Consider the following 17,040-nt stretch of genomic DNA (forward strand, 5'->3'; position numbering starts at 1 on the left):
TTCAGACTCTGTATTGAGTTATTTTGCTTTTGATTCTGTTTGTAAATATTGTCAGTTCTTAAACCCTGAAATTTCCAGAGATCCTCTTTATACTGTGACTTGGGGCTCTCTAAAATGAAGCAGGCTGATGTCCACGTGATGGTTATTGGTGGGATTGTGTATTATACACATACGTTATTGTGTTGGAAGCAGTAAAATCAGAGTATTGCAGAATGATACAGGAGGCCTTTTGGCCATCATTTCTGTGCTAGCTCTTTAGTTGAGCTATCTAATTAATCCCATTCTCGCCCTTTCCCAATAGCATTGTAAATGTTTTCACTTCAAATATATATCCAATTCTCTTTTGAATGTTACTATTGAATCTGCCACCACCATCTTTTCAGGAAGTGCATTCCAGATCCCAAAAACTTGCTGGGATTTTTTTTTTAATTCTCATGTTTCCACTTTTTTTTGCCAATTACCTCTGGTTACTGACCCTTTTGTCACTAGAAACAGTTTCAACTATCAGAATTGTTCATGATTTTGAATGCCTCTGTCACGTGCCCCCTTGACCACCTCTGCTGTCACGAGAACAACCCCAGCTTCTCTAGTCTTTCAGCATAACTTATGTCTCATTCCTGGTACTATTCTAATAAGTCTGCAAGGCTTAGCACACTTGCTAAAGTGTGGTGTTCAGAGTTGAACACAATGGGCAGAATTTTTGATCTGAGTTGGAGACGAACTGAGTGCAGGAAGGCTGGAAAATTGGCCTCACAGCAGTGTGTTGATTTGCCAGCATGTTTCCCATCTTCAGGACAATTTTAAAAAATGGATGGGTGTTTGGTGAGGTGGAGTTGGGGGGGGAGGGTGGTGGTGTTGGAGTGGATGGCAGGGAGGCTGGGAGTGTAGCCAAACAAGGCCATCAAATAACGGCATAAAGGGCCTGTTGGTGAGTTGCTGACTGCAATTTTTCAGTTGGGTTCCCCGTGGTGATGGGATTCCTGACTAACACATAGAGGTGGTCTCCTGACAGCAGACTAGGAGAAAACAACACTGCAAAGGACTTTTTTTTTTACCTCCAACCCCATATCTGTTGGATAGCCACAGCTGCGGTCACATCGGCAGCTCCCACCTCTGATGGAGGGGCTGCCAAACTCTCCGGGCCAGAGGGCCTCCTTTTGGGTCTTTAATCATGGGAACCCTAACTCTATCCTCAGCTGGGCGGCAAGCATACACCCTGGCTGCTGATATGCCAGCCGTTTAAAAATGGCATTGGGCCTCGGGCGCCAATACGATGCGGGGCCAGGACCTGAAAATGGAACATTGTGCAGGCGCTGTCCCCAAAATAAAAACCCTGGTCGATATTCTATCTGAGGATTAAGGAATGTTTTATAAAGGTTTAGCATAACTTCCTTGCTTTTGTACCCACTTCCTCTGCTAATAAAGCTAAGAATCTCAGATGCTTAGTTAACTGACTTCTCGATGTGTCTTGCCAGCTTCAAAGAAAAAAAGATTCCTTATGTTTCAGAAGAAGAGCCTTATTGAACTCAAAAAGTTAACTCTGTTTCTCTCTCCACAGTTGCTGCCAGGCCTGCTGAGTTTTTCCAGCATTTTCTGTTTTTATTTGCACTTATAGTGCTTTCACAACCTTAGACTGCCCCAAAGCACTTTACAACCAAGTTAAGTGCAGATTATCTATTTTTGTGATGTTGATTGAGGGATTGGTATTGGCCAGGTCACCTCGGATAACTCCCCTGATTTTCTCCGAAATAGTACCATGGGGCAGAATCTTCGGCTTGGCGAGCGTGGGTGGGGCCTGTTCGCCAAGGTGTAAAATGACGCACGGTGACAACGAGCGTGTGTCCAGACATCACCGCACGTCATTCAGATTTTCAATTCGGGCGCACACCCAAGTTGGCTGCCCGCCTGCCGAGCTGTAAAAGGCCTATTAAGGCCAGTTAGCTATCAATTAAAGCAATAAACTGAGCTGCCCATCTAATCTTAAGGTTGGCGGGCAGGCGAAGAGCCCAGGCGGCCTTCGCATTTTTTCGTGGAACCTCATCCACAGGTGAGATGAGGTTTCATGAAGGTTTTTAAAGGTTTGGAAAAATTGTTCATAAAACTCATAGACATATCCCAATTCATGTGACATTTTCACATGAGGGGACCTGTCCTAAAATTTTTTTTCCTTTATTAAAATTTTTTACACTTAAACTAATCTTCCTCAGGCAGCTCTGTGCCTCAGGGAGATTTCTGCTTAAGAGTGCAGGCCCTGACTCAAGCAACCCTCCCCACCCCCAGGCCTGCACAGGTAGCGCTCACTGCCTCCAGGTGCGCGTCACGCTGGGCAGGCCTTAATTGGCCTGCCCATGTAAAATGGTGGCGCCCAGCCAATTGTGAGTGGCAATCGGCTGCGCACACGCCCGCTCCCACACAATCCCCCCGATGGGGAGAAAGTTCTCCCCATGGAATATTTTATGTTATGGAGAGGGCAGCTAAGACCTTGGTTTAACATGTCATCCAAAAGGCAGAACCTCTGACAGTGCAGCAATCATTCATTACTGTAATGGACAGTCGTGATTTTTGTGCTCAAATCCTGAGTGACACAGAATCCACAACCTTGTGATTTGAGGCACGAGTGCCACCAACTGAAACATGGCTGACACCCATTCTATACATACAACCCCAGGTCCCTGTGTTCTTGTCCTCCCTTTAAAATAGTACAATCTAGTTTTGCCATTCCTTAATCTTTCATCAAAATGTGTTACTTCCCATTCTCTGCATTAAATTTCACCTGTCAAGTGTCTCCCCATTTCACCAGTTTCCATTCTTATTGCTTACTACATTTTCAAGTTTTGTATCATCTGAAAACATTGAAATTATGCCCTGTATATCTAAGTCCAGATTATTAATATATATCAAAAAGAATAGTCATCCTGATACCAGCCCCTGGGGAACACTGCTGTATACCTTCCTTGGCTGGACTACATTGCTTTGAGTACTATAATAGCACAGCAGTTAAGGAATGAATTGTAATTGCCAGGAAAAGAAAGTTATTAATCCATAACTGAAGTGGGAAAGGACTGGGCATCAACAAACTGATTTGTTGCCTTGGTGTTTTGGAAACATTGTGGCAAATTTTAAGTGAAACATGATGAACTCTACCGTGGCTCTAGTGTGAGACCAGCAAAGCCTCAGAAAATGAATGTTTACATTGTTAAAGGCATATTTTTATCTATCCTTCAAATCTAAAGCTAAGTATTCCATCAATGCAGCTCACTGTACAGGAATGATGCACCTTGGGATACTGAGTGCATGAAGATGGGTGCATGCATTGGGTAATGAAGATTCGGCCGTCTATATCTTCACTGATCAAAAATGATTGAAGTACCCTAGGTTCTTCAGAAGAGCTGAGGCCTTCAAGTTTAAACAAGGCCATTAAAAACTACAAATCAAATCAGCGGACAGATTTAATCTCATTATTGTGAAATATGTATTTTGTTTTTATTTATACCCTTAATTTCAATATTGGAAATTTAAGTTACTGTGGGGGTAAAGTGGCAGGTCAACAATTTAAAAGTAATTTGAGTGATTTTTTTTTTGAGTAAAGTCATCTGGTGGCCAGCTGTACAAATATAGGGTTGAGAGTTTTACTTGGGTGATTTCCGTTATGAATGTGGACATAGGAGTTTATAATGCGAAAGGGTTGGCAAACTGTGAGAATGCGTGACAACGCAATGGAAGCTATTTTTGAGAATGTATGTGTGTACTTGTGCAATTTTTAAGATTCAGATATCTTGGGTTTAAGCTATATGAAAATTATTACTTGTTTTTAATCTTTTTTTATTTTAGGTCAATTATCATGCAAAAAATTATCATCTCACTCCTTTCACTGTTGTTAATATTATGTACCGTTTCAGCAAAACTCAGGTAGGTCTTTACAATTGCCTTGTATTATTTAGAAATACAGTTTGATTTTTGCACATGCCCCTCTCCCACTCCAAAATTGATGAGTCGTCTTGCATTATGTTGCTTTTTCTACTGTTTGTTTTTTCCAAACCAATTCTTAGAAACATATGTCACAGCTTTCATTAGAATGTCAAAATACTTAGAATATTTTTCAAAATGTCTTAACACATATCTAGTTTGTGTCTGTGGTTAAAAGGAATTTTGCTTCCAAAGTTTGTGCAAGACCGGAGAGATTTTCAGAAGTTTTGTTCCTTCTAATCTTGCTCTCAATTGGCTCAATTATGTAAAACTTGAATGTGACACAACTTAATGGTGTGGTGCTTTACTATACTTTTGCTCTGCAACCTAGGTATGAATCCTAGATCTTAGGCCAGATGAAATACAGCTGTTTCTTATAACTTATGGGCACTCGGTAAACTTAGGTGTGTCATCACAGCGCTGTTATGCATATTTCAGCACTGTTTGATAATCTTGCTCCTGTCTTGTTATATTAATCAACCGCATGAAACTGTTGACTCAGTTGAGAAGTCCAGGTACATGCTGTCTTCATATCGTTTAGGCAACTTGACTCCATGTGATAGTTGAGCCATCAAGGTGCATGACCTGCAACTTGTGTAGGTGCCTGTGTATTTTCAATGGTGCTCTGAATTTCAAAACATCCTGCTGACTGGTGTAGGGCATCTCCACTATATAATGACACTGGTTTGTGTTGCTCACTTCAGCTGTTTTAAAAACTGCATCTGTTTGGTTGCACAACTTACCGTGGTTTTTTTTTTCATTCATTCATGGGATGTGGGCATTGCTGGCTAGGCCGGTATTTATTGCCCATCCCTGATTGCCCTTGAGAATGTGGTGGCGTGTTATCTTCTCGAACTGCTGCAGTCCATGTGGTGTAGGTACACCCACAGTGCTGTTAGGAAGGAAGTTCCAGGATTTTGACCAAGTGACAGTGAAGGAATGGGATATATTTCCAAGTCGCAATGGTGAATAGCTTAGAGGGGAACTTGCAGGTTGTGGTGTTCCCAAGTGTCTGCTGCTCTAGTCCTGCTAGATAGTAGTGGTCGGGGGCTTGGAAGGTGATGTTTAAGGAGCCTTGGTGAGTTCCTGCAGTGCATCTTATAGATGGTGTTCACTGCTGCCACTGTGCATCAGTGGTGGAGGGAGTGAATGTTTGTGGATGGGGTGCCAATCAGGTGGCTTGCTTTGTCCTGTCTGGTGTCGAGCTTCTTGAGTGTTGTTAGAGCTGCACTCATCCAGGCAAGTGGAGAGTATTCCAATACACTCTTGACTTATGTCTTGGAGATGGTGGACAGGCTTTGAGAGTTGGAAAGGTGAGTTACTTGCCACAGGATTCCTAACCTCTGACCTGCTCTTATAGCCACAGCATTTAAATGGCTAGTCCAGTTCAGTTGCTGGTCAATAGGATGTTGATAGGGTATTCAGCAATGATAATGCCATTGAATGTCAAGGGGAGATGACTAGATTCTCTCTTGTTGGAGATGGTCATTGCCTGCCACTTGTCAGCCCAAGCCTAGATATTGTCCAGATCTTGCTGCATTTGGACATGGACTGCTTCAGTATCTGAGAAGTCGTGGATGGTGCTGAACGTTGTGCAATCATTAGCAAACAACCCCATTTCTGACCTTATGGTGACAGGAAGGTCATTGATGAAGCAGCTGAAGATGGTTGGGCTAACGACACCACCCTGAGGAACTCCTACAGTGATGTCCAAGAATTGAGCTGATTCACCTCCAACAACCATAACCATCTCCCTTTGTGGTAGTAGATATGACTCCAGTCAGTGGAGATTTTTCCTCTGATTCTAATTGACTCCAGTTTTGCTATGGCTCCCTGATGCCACATTCAGTCAAATGATGTCAAGGGAAGTTATTCTCACCTCACCTCGGGAATTCAGCTGTTTAATCCATGTTTGAACCAAGGCTGTAATGAGGTCAGGAGCTGAGTGGCCCTGGCGGAACCCAATTTGAGCATCAGTGAGCAGTTATTGCTAAGCAAATGCCACCTGATAGCACTGTTGATGACCCCTTCCGTTACTTTGCTGATAATCGAGAGTAGACTGATGGGGCAGTAATTGGCTGGGTTGGATTTGTCCTGCTTTTTGTGTACCATACACACATGGGCAATTTTCCACATTGCTGCGTAGACGCCAGTGTTGTAGCTGTACTGAAACAGCTTGGCAATGGGCACTGTAAATTCTGGAGCACATGTCTTCAGTATTATTGCTGGAATATTGTTAGGTCCCATAGTCTTTGCAGTATCCAGTGCCTTGAGCTGTTTCTTGATGTCATGTGGCGTGAATCGATTTGAAGACTGGCATCTTTGATGTTGGGGACTCCAGAGCATGCTAAGATGAATCATCCACTTGGCACTTCTGGCTGAAGGTTGTTGCAAATGCTTCATCTTATCTTTTGCACTGATGCGCTGGACTCTCCAATCATTGATGATGGGGATATTTGTGGAGCTGCCTCTTCCAGTGAGTTGTTTGATTGTCCACCACCATTCACAACTGGCAGAACTGCGAGCTTAGATCTGATCTGTTGGTTGTGGAATCACTCAGCTTTGTCTGTCTTGCTGCTTATGCTGTTTGACATGCAAGTAGTCCTGTGTTGTAGCTTCACCAGGTTGATGCCTCATTTTTGGGCATTCCTGGTGCTGCTCCTGATATGCCCTCCTGCACTCTTCATTGAACCAGTAATGAACCCCTGGTTTGATGGTAACGGTAGATTGGTGGGTATGCCGGGCCATGAGGCTACAGATTGTGGTTGAGGACAATTCTGTTGCTTATGGACCATAGTGCCTCGTGGTTGCTCAGTCTTGAGTTGCTAGAAATCTATCCCATTTAGCACAGTGGTAGTGCCACATAACATGATGGAGGGTATGCTCAATGTAAAGACAGGACTTCATCTCCACAAGGACTGTGCAGTGGTCACTTCTACTGATATTGTCATGAACAGATGCATCTGTGGTAGGCAGGTTGGTGAGGATGAGGTCAAGTATGTTTTTCCCTCTTGGTTCCTTTACCACCTGCTGCAGACCCAATCTAGCAGCTATGTCCTTGAGTACTCAACCAGCTCAGCCTGTAGCGGTGCTACCGAGCCTCTGTTGGTGATGGACATTGAAGTCCCCCACCAAGTGTACATTCTGCACCCTTGCCACCCTCAGTACTTCCTCCAAGTGGCATTCAGTGTGGAGGAGTACTGATTCATCAGCCAAAGGTGGACTGTACGTGATAATCAGCAGGAGGTTTCCTTACCCATGTTTGACCTGATGCCATGAGACTTCATGGATTCCAGAGTCTATGTTGAGGACTACCAGGGCAACTCCCTCCTGACTGTATACCATTGTGCCACCACATCTACTGGGTCTGTCCTGCTGGTGCGACAGAATGTTGATGGTGGTGATGGGACATGATCTGTAAGATATGATTCCGTGAGTATGACTATGTCAGGCTGTTGCTTGACTAATCTGTGAGACAGCTGTCCAAATTGTGGCACAAGCCTCCAGAAGTTAGTAAGGAGGGCTTTGCAGGTTCAACAGCTGAGGTTGCAGTTGTCATTTCTGGTGCCTCGGTTGATGCCGGGTGGTTTGTCTGGTCTCATTCCTCATTGACTTGTTTTTCATGGTTTGATACAACTGAATGGCTTGCTAGGCTATCTCAGAGGGCATTTAAGAGTCAATCACATTGCTGTGGGTTTGGAGTCACATGTCGGCCAGACCAGGTAAGGACGGCAGATTTCCTTCCCTAAAGGACATTAGTGAACCAGATGGGTTTTTACAACAACCGATAACAATCATGGTTATGATTGGACTTTTAATTCCAGATATTTTATTGAATTCAAATTCCACCATCAGCCATTTAATCCACCCATTAAAACTTGTGCTATTATGATCTTCTCACTGTGCCCTCCATATGCAAGATCCAATAATACATTCCTGCAAATCTTTTACTGTATGGGCCTTGACTTGCAGAGGATGGTGTATGATAAGTATTTAAGGCACATTGTGTTCAGATGAGATGGGCTCCATTTTACTTAATTTAAATTGGAATTTGATATTGTACACATCACTTTTTTTTTGTATTTGACTGAGATTTATTGGTTATAGCCCCCACAATGTTAATGAAGGGCTGGTAATAGCATTAAGGAAAGTTGGGACCCATTTAATTGGGTCCCTGGATTACTAGTCTAGTGACAATACCACTACACCACTGCCTCCCGCTCCATCAATTCATGCCAACGCCAATAAAGTTGACTGATTCACCCCCTTTTATGACTTGTTTTGTTCCCAATAGGAAATAATAAATACCTCCCTGTCGCTTACCATTTCAACACTCCACCCTGCTCTCATGCCTACATGTCCATCCTTGGCCTGCTGCATTATTCCAGTGAAGCTCAACACAAACTGGAGGAACAGCACCTCTTCTCCTGACTAGGCACTTTACAGCCTTCCAGACTGAATATTGAGTTCAACAATTTTAGATCATGAACTCTGTCCTCCATCCCCACCCCCTTTCTGATACCCCCTTTTTTATTTTTTTTCCCCAATAATTTATATAGATTTTTCTTTTCCCACGTATTTCCATTATTTTTAAATGTATTTCCATCCATTGTTTTATCTCTACCTTTTAGCCTTTTTCAATTCCTTCACCCTACCCCACCCTCACTAGGGCTATCTGTACCTTGCTTGTCCTGCTTTCTACCCTTAATTAGCACATTCCTTAGATAATATCACCACCTTCAACACCTCTTTGTCCTTTTGTCTGTGACATCTTTTGGTTATCTCCACCTATCACTGGCCCTTTATCCAGCTCTACTTGTCCCAACCCCTCTTAAACCAGCTCATATTTCACCTCTCTTCTATTTTTACTTAGTTCTGTTGAAGGGTCATTCGGACTTGAAACGTTAACTGTGTTCCTCTCCGCAGATGCTGCCAGACCTGCTGAGTTTTTCCAGGTATTTTTGTTTTTGTTTTGGATTTCCAGCATCCACAGTTTTTTGCTTTTATAATAATAAATCCTTGTTTGAGGAGAATATCAGGATCAAGGATTTCTAGAAATAGAGATGTTTCAGTAGCAAAATAGGGGCAAATGTTATGTTTTGGTGCTAGTAGAAAAAAAAGAAGCAAACCTTACTTCTGAACTTGCCTTTAAATGGATTTAATCTTTAAAAATTAAGCATTAGTACCTTTGGAATGACACAAGATTCTCAAGTGCTCGTCCCTCAGACAGATGGGTAAATTGAGGAAAGTGAAATAAAAATAAATTCTGTTTAAACATTGTTAACTGAAGGGCTATTGGTTTAGTTTTACTTTTGACCAGAATTTTGCACATAGTGGGTAAAACAGCAAAAAACTGTCTTGTCACTCGTGAAGTGTTCTTGTAAAAGATGTAAAACAAAAATTCCTGTCAGTTGAAAAATGCTGTTTACCTTCCTGCCTGATCACTCAGCTGTATTTGATGCAATCAATGAACAACTAGCACACATGAGCCAATCAAGTTGCTGAAAACAAATTTTTAAACTGCTTTCAGCAGCTATTTTAGTTTCTCATTGACCCTGGGATATGCTCTGAAAAATAAAATACATTAAATGCAAAATGTATGAAATCATTAAAAATATTCCTGCATTTCTCTTGCTATCCTTGCAATGTGGAGCCTGGCGCTTGCATTCTGCCTTTAGAATGGATCCATGGAATCTTATAGCACAAACGACTATTTGGCACATCATACCTGTGCTGACTTTTTCCTTGAAAATGGTTTCCAGTTTAGTTTCACAGGCTTTTTCCCATTACACTGCAAATTAATCTTCTTAAAGTACATGTTCAGTTGCCTTTGAAAAGTTCCTATGAAATCTGATTCCACCACCCGATCCAAGAGTTGCATTCCAGATTTCCAGTGATGCAATTTAGGAATGATGTGAAGGCATTAGAGAGGGTGCAGGAATGAGGAACTTCAGTTATGTTGATAGATTGGAGAACATAAGATTCAAAAGAGACTTGATAGAAGTATTCAAAATCACGTGGGGACTGGACAGACTAGGTACGAGAGAAACTATTCCTATTGATGGAAGGATTGAAAATCCAAAGCGCACAGAATTAATAGAAGAAACATGCAGAAAACATTTTTAATAGGTTAGGATCTGGAATAAGCTGCCTGAGTGTGGTGGAGGCAGATTCAATCATGCTATTCAAAACGGAATTGGATCATTATCTGAAAAGGAAAAACTTGCAGGGCTACAGGCAAAAGGCAGGTGAATTCTTGCAGAGAGCCAGCATGGACAAGATGGGCTGAATGGCCACCTCCTGTGCTATTACTATTCTGTGATTTCAAGATTTTTTGTTCTTTGGTTGCTGATCCTTCTGCCACTGGAAATGAGCTCTCTCATTTACTCCTTCAAAACCACTCTTGATTTTGAACATCTCTGCTGGGGTTTTTGCCCTGCCCTAGTACCAAAAAGACTCTTGTCAAAGCCATAAATTACACTCTGTCTATGATCATGGTAAACTATCCATCCTTGTCCTTTTCCACGTGTCTCCAGCCTTTCACAGATTTGGTACACCATCCTCCTCAACGTCTTTCCATCAGTGTCCTGCAGGGCGAGACTACACTTAGCTGATTCCATTCTTATCTCGCCAATTGAAGCCAGAGAATTATTTGCAATGGTTTCTCTTCATACTCCTGCACAATTTCCTCTGGTGTTCCCCAAAATCTATACTTTGCCCCCTCCTATTATTTACAGACTGGCCATTGGTGACATCATTTGAAAATACATCAGCTTCCACATTACCCTGATGACACCCAGCTTCACCTCACCATTATCACCTTGTTTGACCCTTCCACTCCCTCTAAAATTTAGTCACTGTTTGTCTGATATCCAGTGTTGGGTGATCAGAAATTTCCTCCAACTAATTATTGCGATGAAAGAAGCTGCTGACTTTGGTCTTGCGATCAGCAGTGAAGCAATAGTACTTGCTACTGATCTCGAAGAAGCTGCCTACCAAGATCTAGTGATCTCTGAGACGTAGATTTCCCCTTTTTCAGTGTTTGAATCTGGCACCAAGCCAAAAGGGAATCTCCAGGTGTCCAGCAAAAGTGATGTCATCAAGTAGGGTAAGCAACCAATCACTTTGAAGTGTTCACACATACAGCAAACCAGGAAGTAAAATGTGCTGATTATCCTTGACTTTTAATTCCTTCTTATGGAGAAATAAATGTTTGGGGAACACACATGGGATTATGGTAGAAACTGAAATATCACAAACTTTAAAAAAAATATTTTTAAAATATATGGGTATTTTTTGACATTTCACAAAAACAAAATTAGTTTTTCAGGGCCAGAATGGTTTTTCAACTGTAACCATCAACTTAGTATAACATTTAAGCAGCCAGTTACATCTCATTCACTAATGTGTAACTTTGCCCAGGGAGTTTTTTTAAGCGAGACAGATAGCATAAGAGGATTAGTGATTTCTAATTAATTGCAGTCTGGGGGGTGGTTTGAAGAGCGCACCCTATAGAGTAGATTAAAATTGCTGACAGCAACTTCTGGATTTCCTAATTTAACAGCATATATATGGATACCACAAGTTGCTGTTGGTTTCATGGGAGTGTTGGCAGCAAATGCTGACAGTTCTACCATCATGACTACTACAAGAGCAAGGCTTTTTGTCTTCAGCCCTCACTACAAACTCTGTTTCCCTCTCCCTGGTAACTGTCTGAGACTGAACCAGACTGCTCGCAATCTTGACGTGATACTTGATCCCAAGGTGAGCTTCTGACCTCAAATCCATGCCATCGCTAAGACTATCTACTTCTATCTCTGTAACATTGCCTGACTCCACCCCTACCCCAACATGCTGCTGAAACCTTCTTTCATGACTTTATCATCTCTACCGGCTCCTGGCTAGCCACCCATCTTCCACCATCTTAAACTTAGTTAAATCAGACATTCTGCTTATTTTCTTAACTCACCAAGACCCCGTTCACTCATCGCCCCTGCACTTGCTGATCTATTAGTGGATTTCAAGATGCTTGTTTTCAGATACCTCCGTGGCCTTGCCCCTCCCTATCTCTGTAACTTACTGTAATTCAGCAGTCTTCGAAGATCTCTGGGTTCCACCGGTTCTGACCTTTTGAGTGTCCCCAATTTCAATCATTCCACCATTGGTGACCATGCTTTCAATTGCCATAGCTCTAAGGTGTCCAAACCACTCTGCTTCTCATCCCTTCTGTGGATGTTTTTTAAAACCTACCTTTTTGACCAAGCCTTTGGTCATCTGCTCGAATATCTCCACATTTGGATCAGTGGCAAATTTTGTTTGATAACACTCCTGTGTAGCACCTTGGGGCATGTTACTAAGCTAATCCTTACTATATAAATGCAAGTTGTTGCTGTTCTCTTCCATTATTAATAAAGCAAGGACTCCATTTGCTTTTGTAACATCAACTTATCCTACCAGTGTCAAAATATTTGTGCGCATACAAGCCCACATCGCTCTGTTCCTGCATCCTGTTTAAGATTGTACCATTTAGTTCATATTGCCTCTCCTTATTCTTTCTAGCAAAATATATCACTTCACATTTCTGTCATGTGTCTGCTCACTAATTTATTTATGTCCTCCTGAAGTATGTTACTATTCTCATTGTTTACTTTCATCTGCAAGCTTTGAAATTGTGCTCTATTATTCAGGTCATTAATATATATCAAAAAGAGTACTGTTCTCAACAGCAACCTCTGGGGAGCACCATTGTGTGCCTCCCTCCAATCTGAAAAGTAGTTGTCCAGTTCTGTTTTCTTTCCCCTTTAATTCCATGGGTTCAATATTGCCAACAAGTCGATTATGTGATCCGATGTCTTTTGAAAGACCATATACAGAATACCGACTGCACTACCATCACCAACTCTCTTCTCTAACTGATCAAAGAACTCAGCCAAGTTAGTCAAACACTATTTTCCTTTAACAAATCCATGCTTTGTCTTGCACTATTGTCTTTGAACATTTCCCAAGCACTAATATCAGAATACCTGACTACAGTTGGGTTTATCCCTCTCCCTTGTTTTAAATCAGAGTGTAACATTTGTAATCCACCAATCAAGTGACATCGCTCCCATATCCAATAGGATTTTAAAAATATTCCCTCATGGGGTGTGGGCATTGTCAGCTAGTCCAATATTTATTACGCATCCTTAATCGTCCTTGAGAAGGTGATGGTGAGCTGCTGCTTTGAACTGCTGCAGGCCATGTGGCGTAGGTACACCCGCATAATGTTTTTAGGAAGGGAATTCCAGTATTTTGACAGTGATAGTGAAGGAACAGTGATATAGTTCCAAGTCCGGATGGTGTGTGGCTTGGAGGGGAATTTGCAGGTAGTGGTGCCTGCTGCCCTTGTCCTAGGTGGTAGAGATTGTGGGTTGGAGGAGCCTTGATGAATTACTGCAGTGCATCTTGTAGATGGTACACACTGCTGGCTCTGTGTGTCAGTGGTGGAGTGAGTGAATGTTTGGGATGGGATGCCAGTCAAGCAGGCTGCTTTGTCCAGGATGGTGTCAAGCTTCTTGTGTTGTCGGAGCTGCACAGTAGAAAGTTCTGCATCACACTCCTGACTTGAGCCTTGTAGATGGTGGATAGGCTTTGGGCAGTTAGGAAGTGAGTTACGCGCCGCAGAATTCCCAGCCTCTGACCTGCTCTTGTAGCCACAGTATTAATATGGCTAGTCCAGTTCAATTTCTGTCAATGGTAACCCACGCATATTGATATTTGGGGATTCAGCAATGCTTTTCTTTTTGGCCTCTAATCAGATCCATCATTATTTTAACTACTCTTTTCCTATTTATGTTTATAAAAAGACTTTTGGTTTCCCTTTTGTTAGCTGCTGATCTTATATCATACTCTCTTCCCCTCTACTTTTTTTAGATTTCCTTTACTTTCTGGTTCTCCATATTTTGATCCTTACGATTATTGTAAACTCCCTTTTTTATGTCATTTGAACATCTATCTTTATTCATTCATAGATCTTTGGTAACCCTTTCTTTCCCCCTTGCGGAAATATGATTACTCTGTACCCGAATCATCTCTTCTTTCAAGGCCCCTCATTGTTCAATTCGTGCTTTGCCTACCAACGTTTAATTCAATCCACTTAGCCCAGATCCTTTCTCAACACACTGAAGTTAGCTCAGTTCTCCAAAATGCGCTCTCCTGAAACATGCTTCACTTAACCTCACTTCATTTCCCAGAACTAGATCCAGTATCGCTTCCTTCCTCATTGGGCTGATATATACTGATCAAGAAAGTTCTGCGGTACACATTTCAGGAATTTGATATAGTTAACAAGAAAAGCAATGGTCCTGATATTGGCTCCTGGTGGGTGGGGGAAGCCCATGTCTCTTATCATGTACATTATCAAATGCTTTTTGAGAATTCATATACGTCTTTGCTACTGTCATTAATCAGCTCTGTCATCAACCAGCCCTGTTACTTCATCAAAGAGTTCAGTCAGATTAGCCATACACAATATGGTAACAAATCCATGCTGGCTGTCTCTTATTAACTCGTATTTCTACAAGTGAAAAATTTTTACTTGACAATGATACCTAGTAGTTTCCCACCACTGGTTTTGGAGTGCTTGAGTGACTACATTTATCTCTCTCCCCTGGTTTGAACAGGGATGTAACATTTGCAATCCTGCCAGTCCTCTGGCACCAGCCCATTGTTCAAAGAGGATTGAAAGATTGTGACACTCTAATTTTTTCGATCTCCATTCTAGAATCGATTCCATCTGGACCAGTTAACTTTTAACTTTGAGTCTATCCAACCTATTTAGCACCTCCTTGCTATTTTTTTATGCTATCCTATAATTCTACCCCCCTCTCCTCTACTCTGGCATTAACTTCCTCCTCCTGTCAAGACAGATGTAATTTATTCATTCAGTTTCTGAGCCATGCCCTCTGCCTTCACAAGATTGCCATTTTTGTCGCTAACCAGCTGCATCATTTCAATTATCCTTTTCGTTTGTTTAAAAGATTTATGGGGTCCCTTTTATGTTACCTAATTTCTTATTTCATACCCTATCTTTGCCTTTACCGCCTTATATCCTTTTTCAATCCTCCCCTGCCTAGTTTTCAGTTGTAATATGCAACTTACATTTTTCATAACCTTTTTCCTGTGGGGAGAGAAAGCAAGTCACAAATCCTGGTTGTAATGCACATTGAAGCAGAGCTTAAAAGTAAGAAATCATGGTGAGTTCTGGTTAAAAATGACTTGAATTCTTGAAGACTTGGATTGTTTCCACACCAGCTTCTGAACTTCTGTTTGTAAGTTGTCCTTGTTTTCACTCTATTCCCTTGCATCCCATCGACTGATGAAAGCCTGGCAACACAGAAGAAATTTACCCCTGCATCTGAAAAATTATAAGCTTTAGGAAATGTACTAAAAACGTTTATCATTTGTTTAAAAAAAAAGCTCATTTCCCTTGCTTTTGATTGACACCCATATTTTATTTTTTATCCAATCTTATTTATAATGTGAATAATAAGATCAATAATGTAAATACTTAGAAAACGACAGTGATTGTATTTCCTATTTTACACTTGCAGGGCCTAAAAGGATTGTGGAAAGGTATGGGGAGCACATTTATTGTTCAAGGCATAGCACTGGGTACTGAAGGCATCATCAGCGAATTCACACCACTTCCCAGGTAGGTCCCATATGTGTGCTTTCTGCAAACTGCTTATATTTATACACCTCTACCTTCTCAAGGGCAACTAGGGACGGGCAGTAAATGCTGGCCCAAGCAACGAAGCCCATATCCCATGAATTAATTTTTTTTATATAAATCATTGGTTGATTATTAAATTTAAAAATATGTACACAGTGAGTAAACTTTATTGGAAAACATGCTGCTGAGATATATTTGGGGAAAATGCATGTTTTCTTTATGTGCTCATGGTCAAACCAATGCAAGGTGTTTGAGTGAATTTTTTCATTTAATATCAATTTTCCAATATAGAATTTTCGCATTCTTACAGCGCAGAAGGAGGCCATTCAGCCCGTCATGTCTGCACCAGCTCTGAATGAGCAATTCACTTAGTGCTATTCTCCCGCCTTCTCCCCATAACCCTGCATATTGTTCTTTTTCAAATGAGAGTCTAATTCCCTTTTGAATGTCTTGATTGAACCTGCCTCCACCACACACCTTTGAGGTGTTAACTGGATCCATGCAAGTTGGTGAAGTTAAAACTAAGACACTGCTGCTTTCTTTGCTGGAGAGAATTTATTAACTTAAAAGCAAAATACTGCGGAAGCTGGAAATCTGAAACAAAAACAGAAAATGCTGGAAAAACTCAGCAGGTTTAACAGCGCCTGTGGAGAGAAAACAGAGTTAACATTTCGAGTCCATGTGATGACTCTTCTGTTTTACAGTCAACACTACTCCAATATCCCAGTGTCCCAGCTATCCCCATTTAAAGGTCTACAAGTACCCATCGCCTGTTTAACAATGTAATTTCCACTAAACCGTAACAATGTAATTAATAAAACATTGACATCAGGCAGTGCATTCCAAACCTTAACCACTCACTGCATGAAAAAGTTTTTTTCTCACATCACTTTTTGCTTCTTTAAACCTGTGCCTTCTTGTTCTCATCCCTTTCACAAATGGGAATAGTTTCTCCCTACCTAATCTGCCCATGCCCCTCGTGATTTTGAATAACTCTATCAAATCTCCTCTCAGCCTTTTTTCTCCAAGGAAAACCATCCTAACCCCTCCAACCTATCTTCATAACTGAAGTTCCTCACCTCTGGAACCATTTTCGTGAATCTTTTTTGCATTCTTTCCAACACCTTCACAGGTGCAGCACCCAAAAGTGGACACAATACTCCAGGTGAGGCCAAACTAGTATCTTATGCAAGCTCAACATAACCTCCTTGCTCTTGTAGTCCAAGGCCCTATTAATGAAGCCTAGGATATTGTATGCTTTATTAACTGTTCTCTCGACCCACCCTGCCACCTTCAATGACTTGTGCGTATGTACACCCAGGTCACTCTGCTCCTGCACCCCCTTTATTTTATATTGCCTC

At 41.6% G+C, this 17,040-nt stretch overlaps 1 protein-coding gene across 1 annotated transcript in view; it reads left to right on the forward strand.

The window, feature by feature from the left end:
• Positions 1 to 17,040, forward strand: part of slc25a46 (solute carrier family 25 member 46) — a 48,617-nt gene that overhangs the window by 16,359 nt on the left and 15,218 nt on the right. Inside the window, exons 4-5 of the mRNA XM_041185964.1 lie at positions 3,832 to 3,909; positions 15,558 to 15,658. Of these exons, the coding sequence (XP_041041898.1) occupies positions 3,832 to 3,909; positions 15,558 to 15,658 (179 nt within the window). The remainder of the gene's footprint in view (positions 1 to 3,831; positions 3,910 to 15,557; positions 15,659 to 17,040) is intronic.

Source organism: Carcharodon carcharias, chromosome 4 (genome assembly GCF_017639515.1).
Source record: "Carcharodon carcharias isolate sCarCar2 chromosome 4, sCarCar2.pri, whole genome shotgun sequence".
NCBI lineage: Eukaryota > Metazoa > Chordata > Chondrichthyes > Lamniformes > Lamnidae > Carcharodon > Carcharodon carcharias.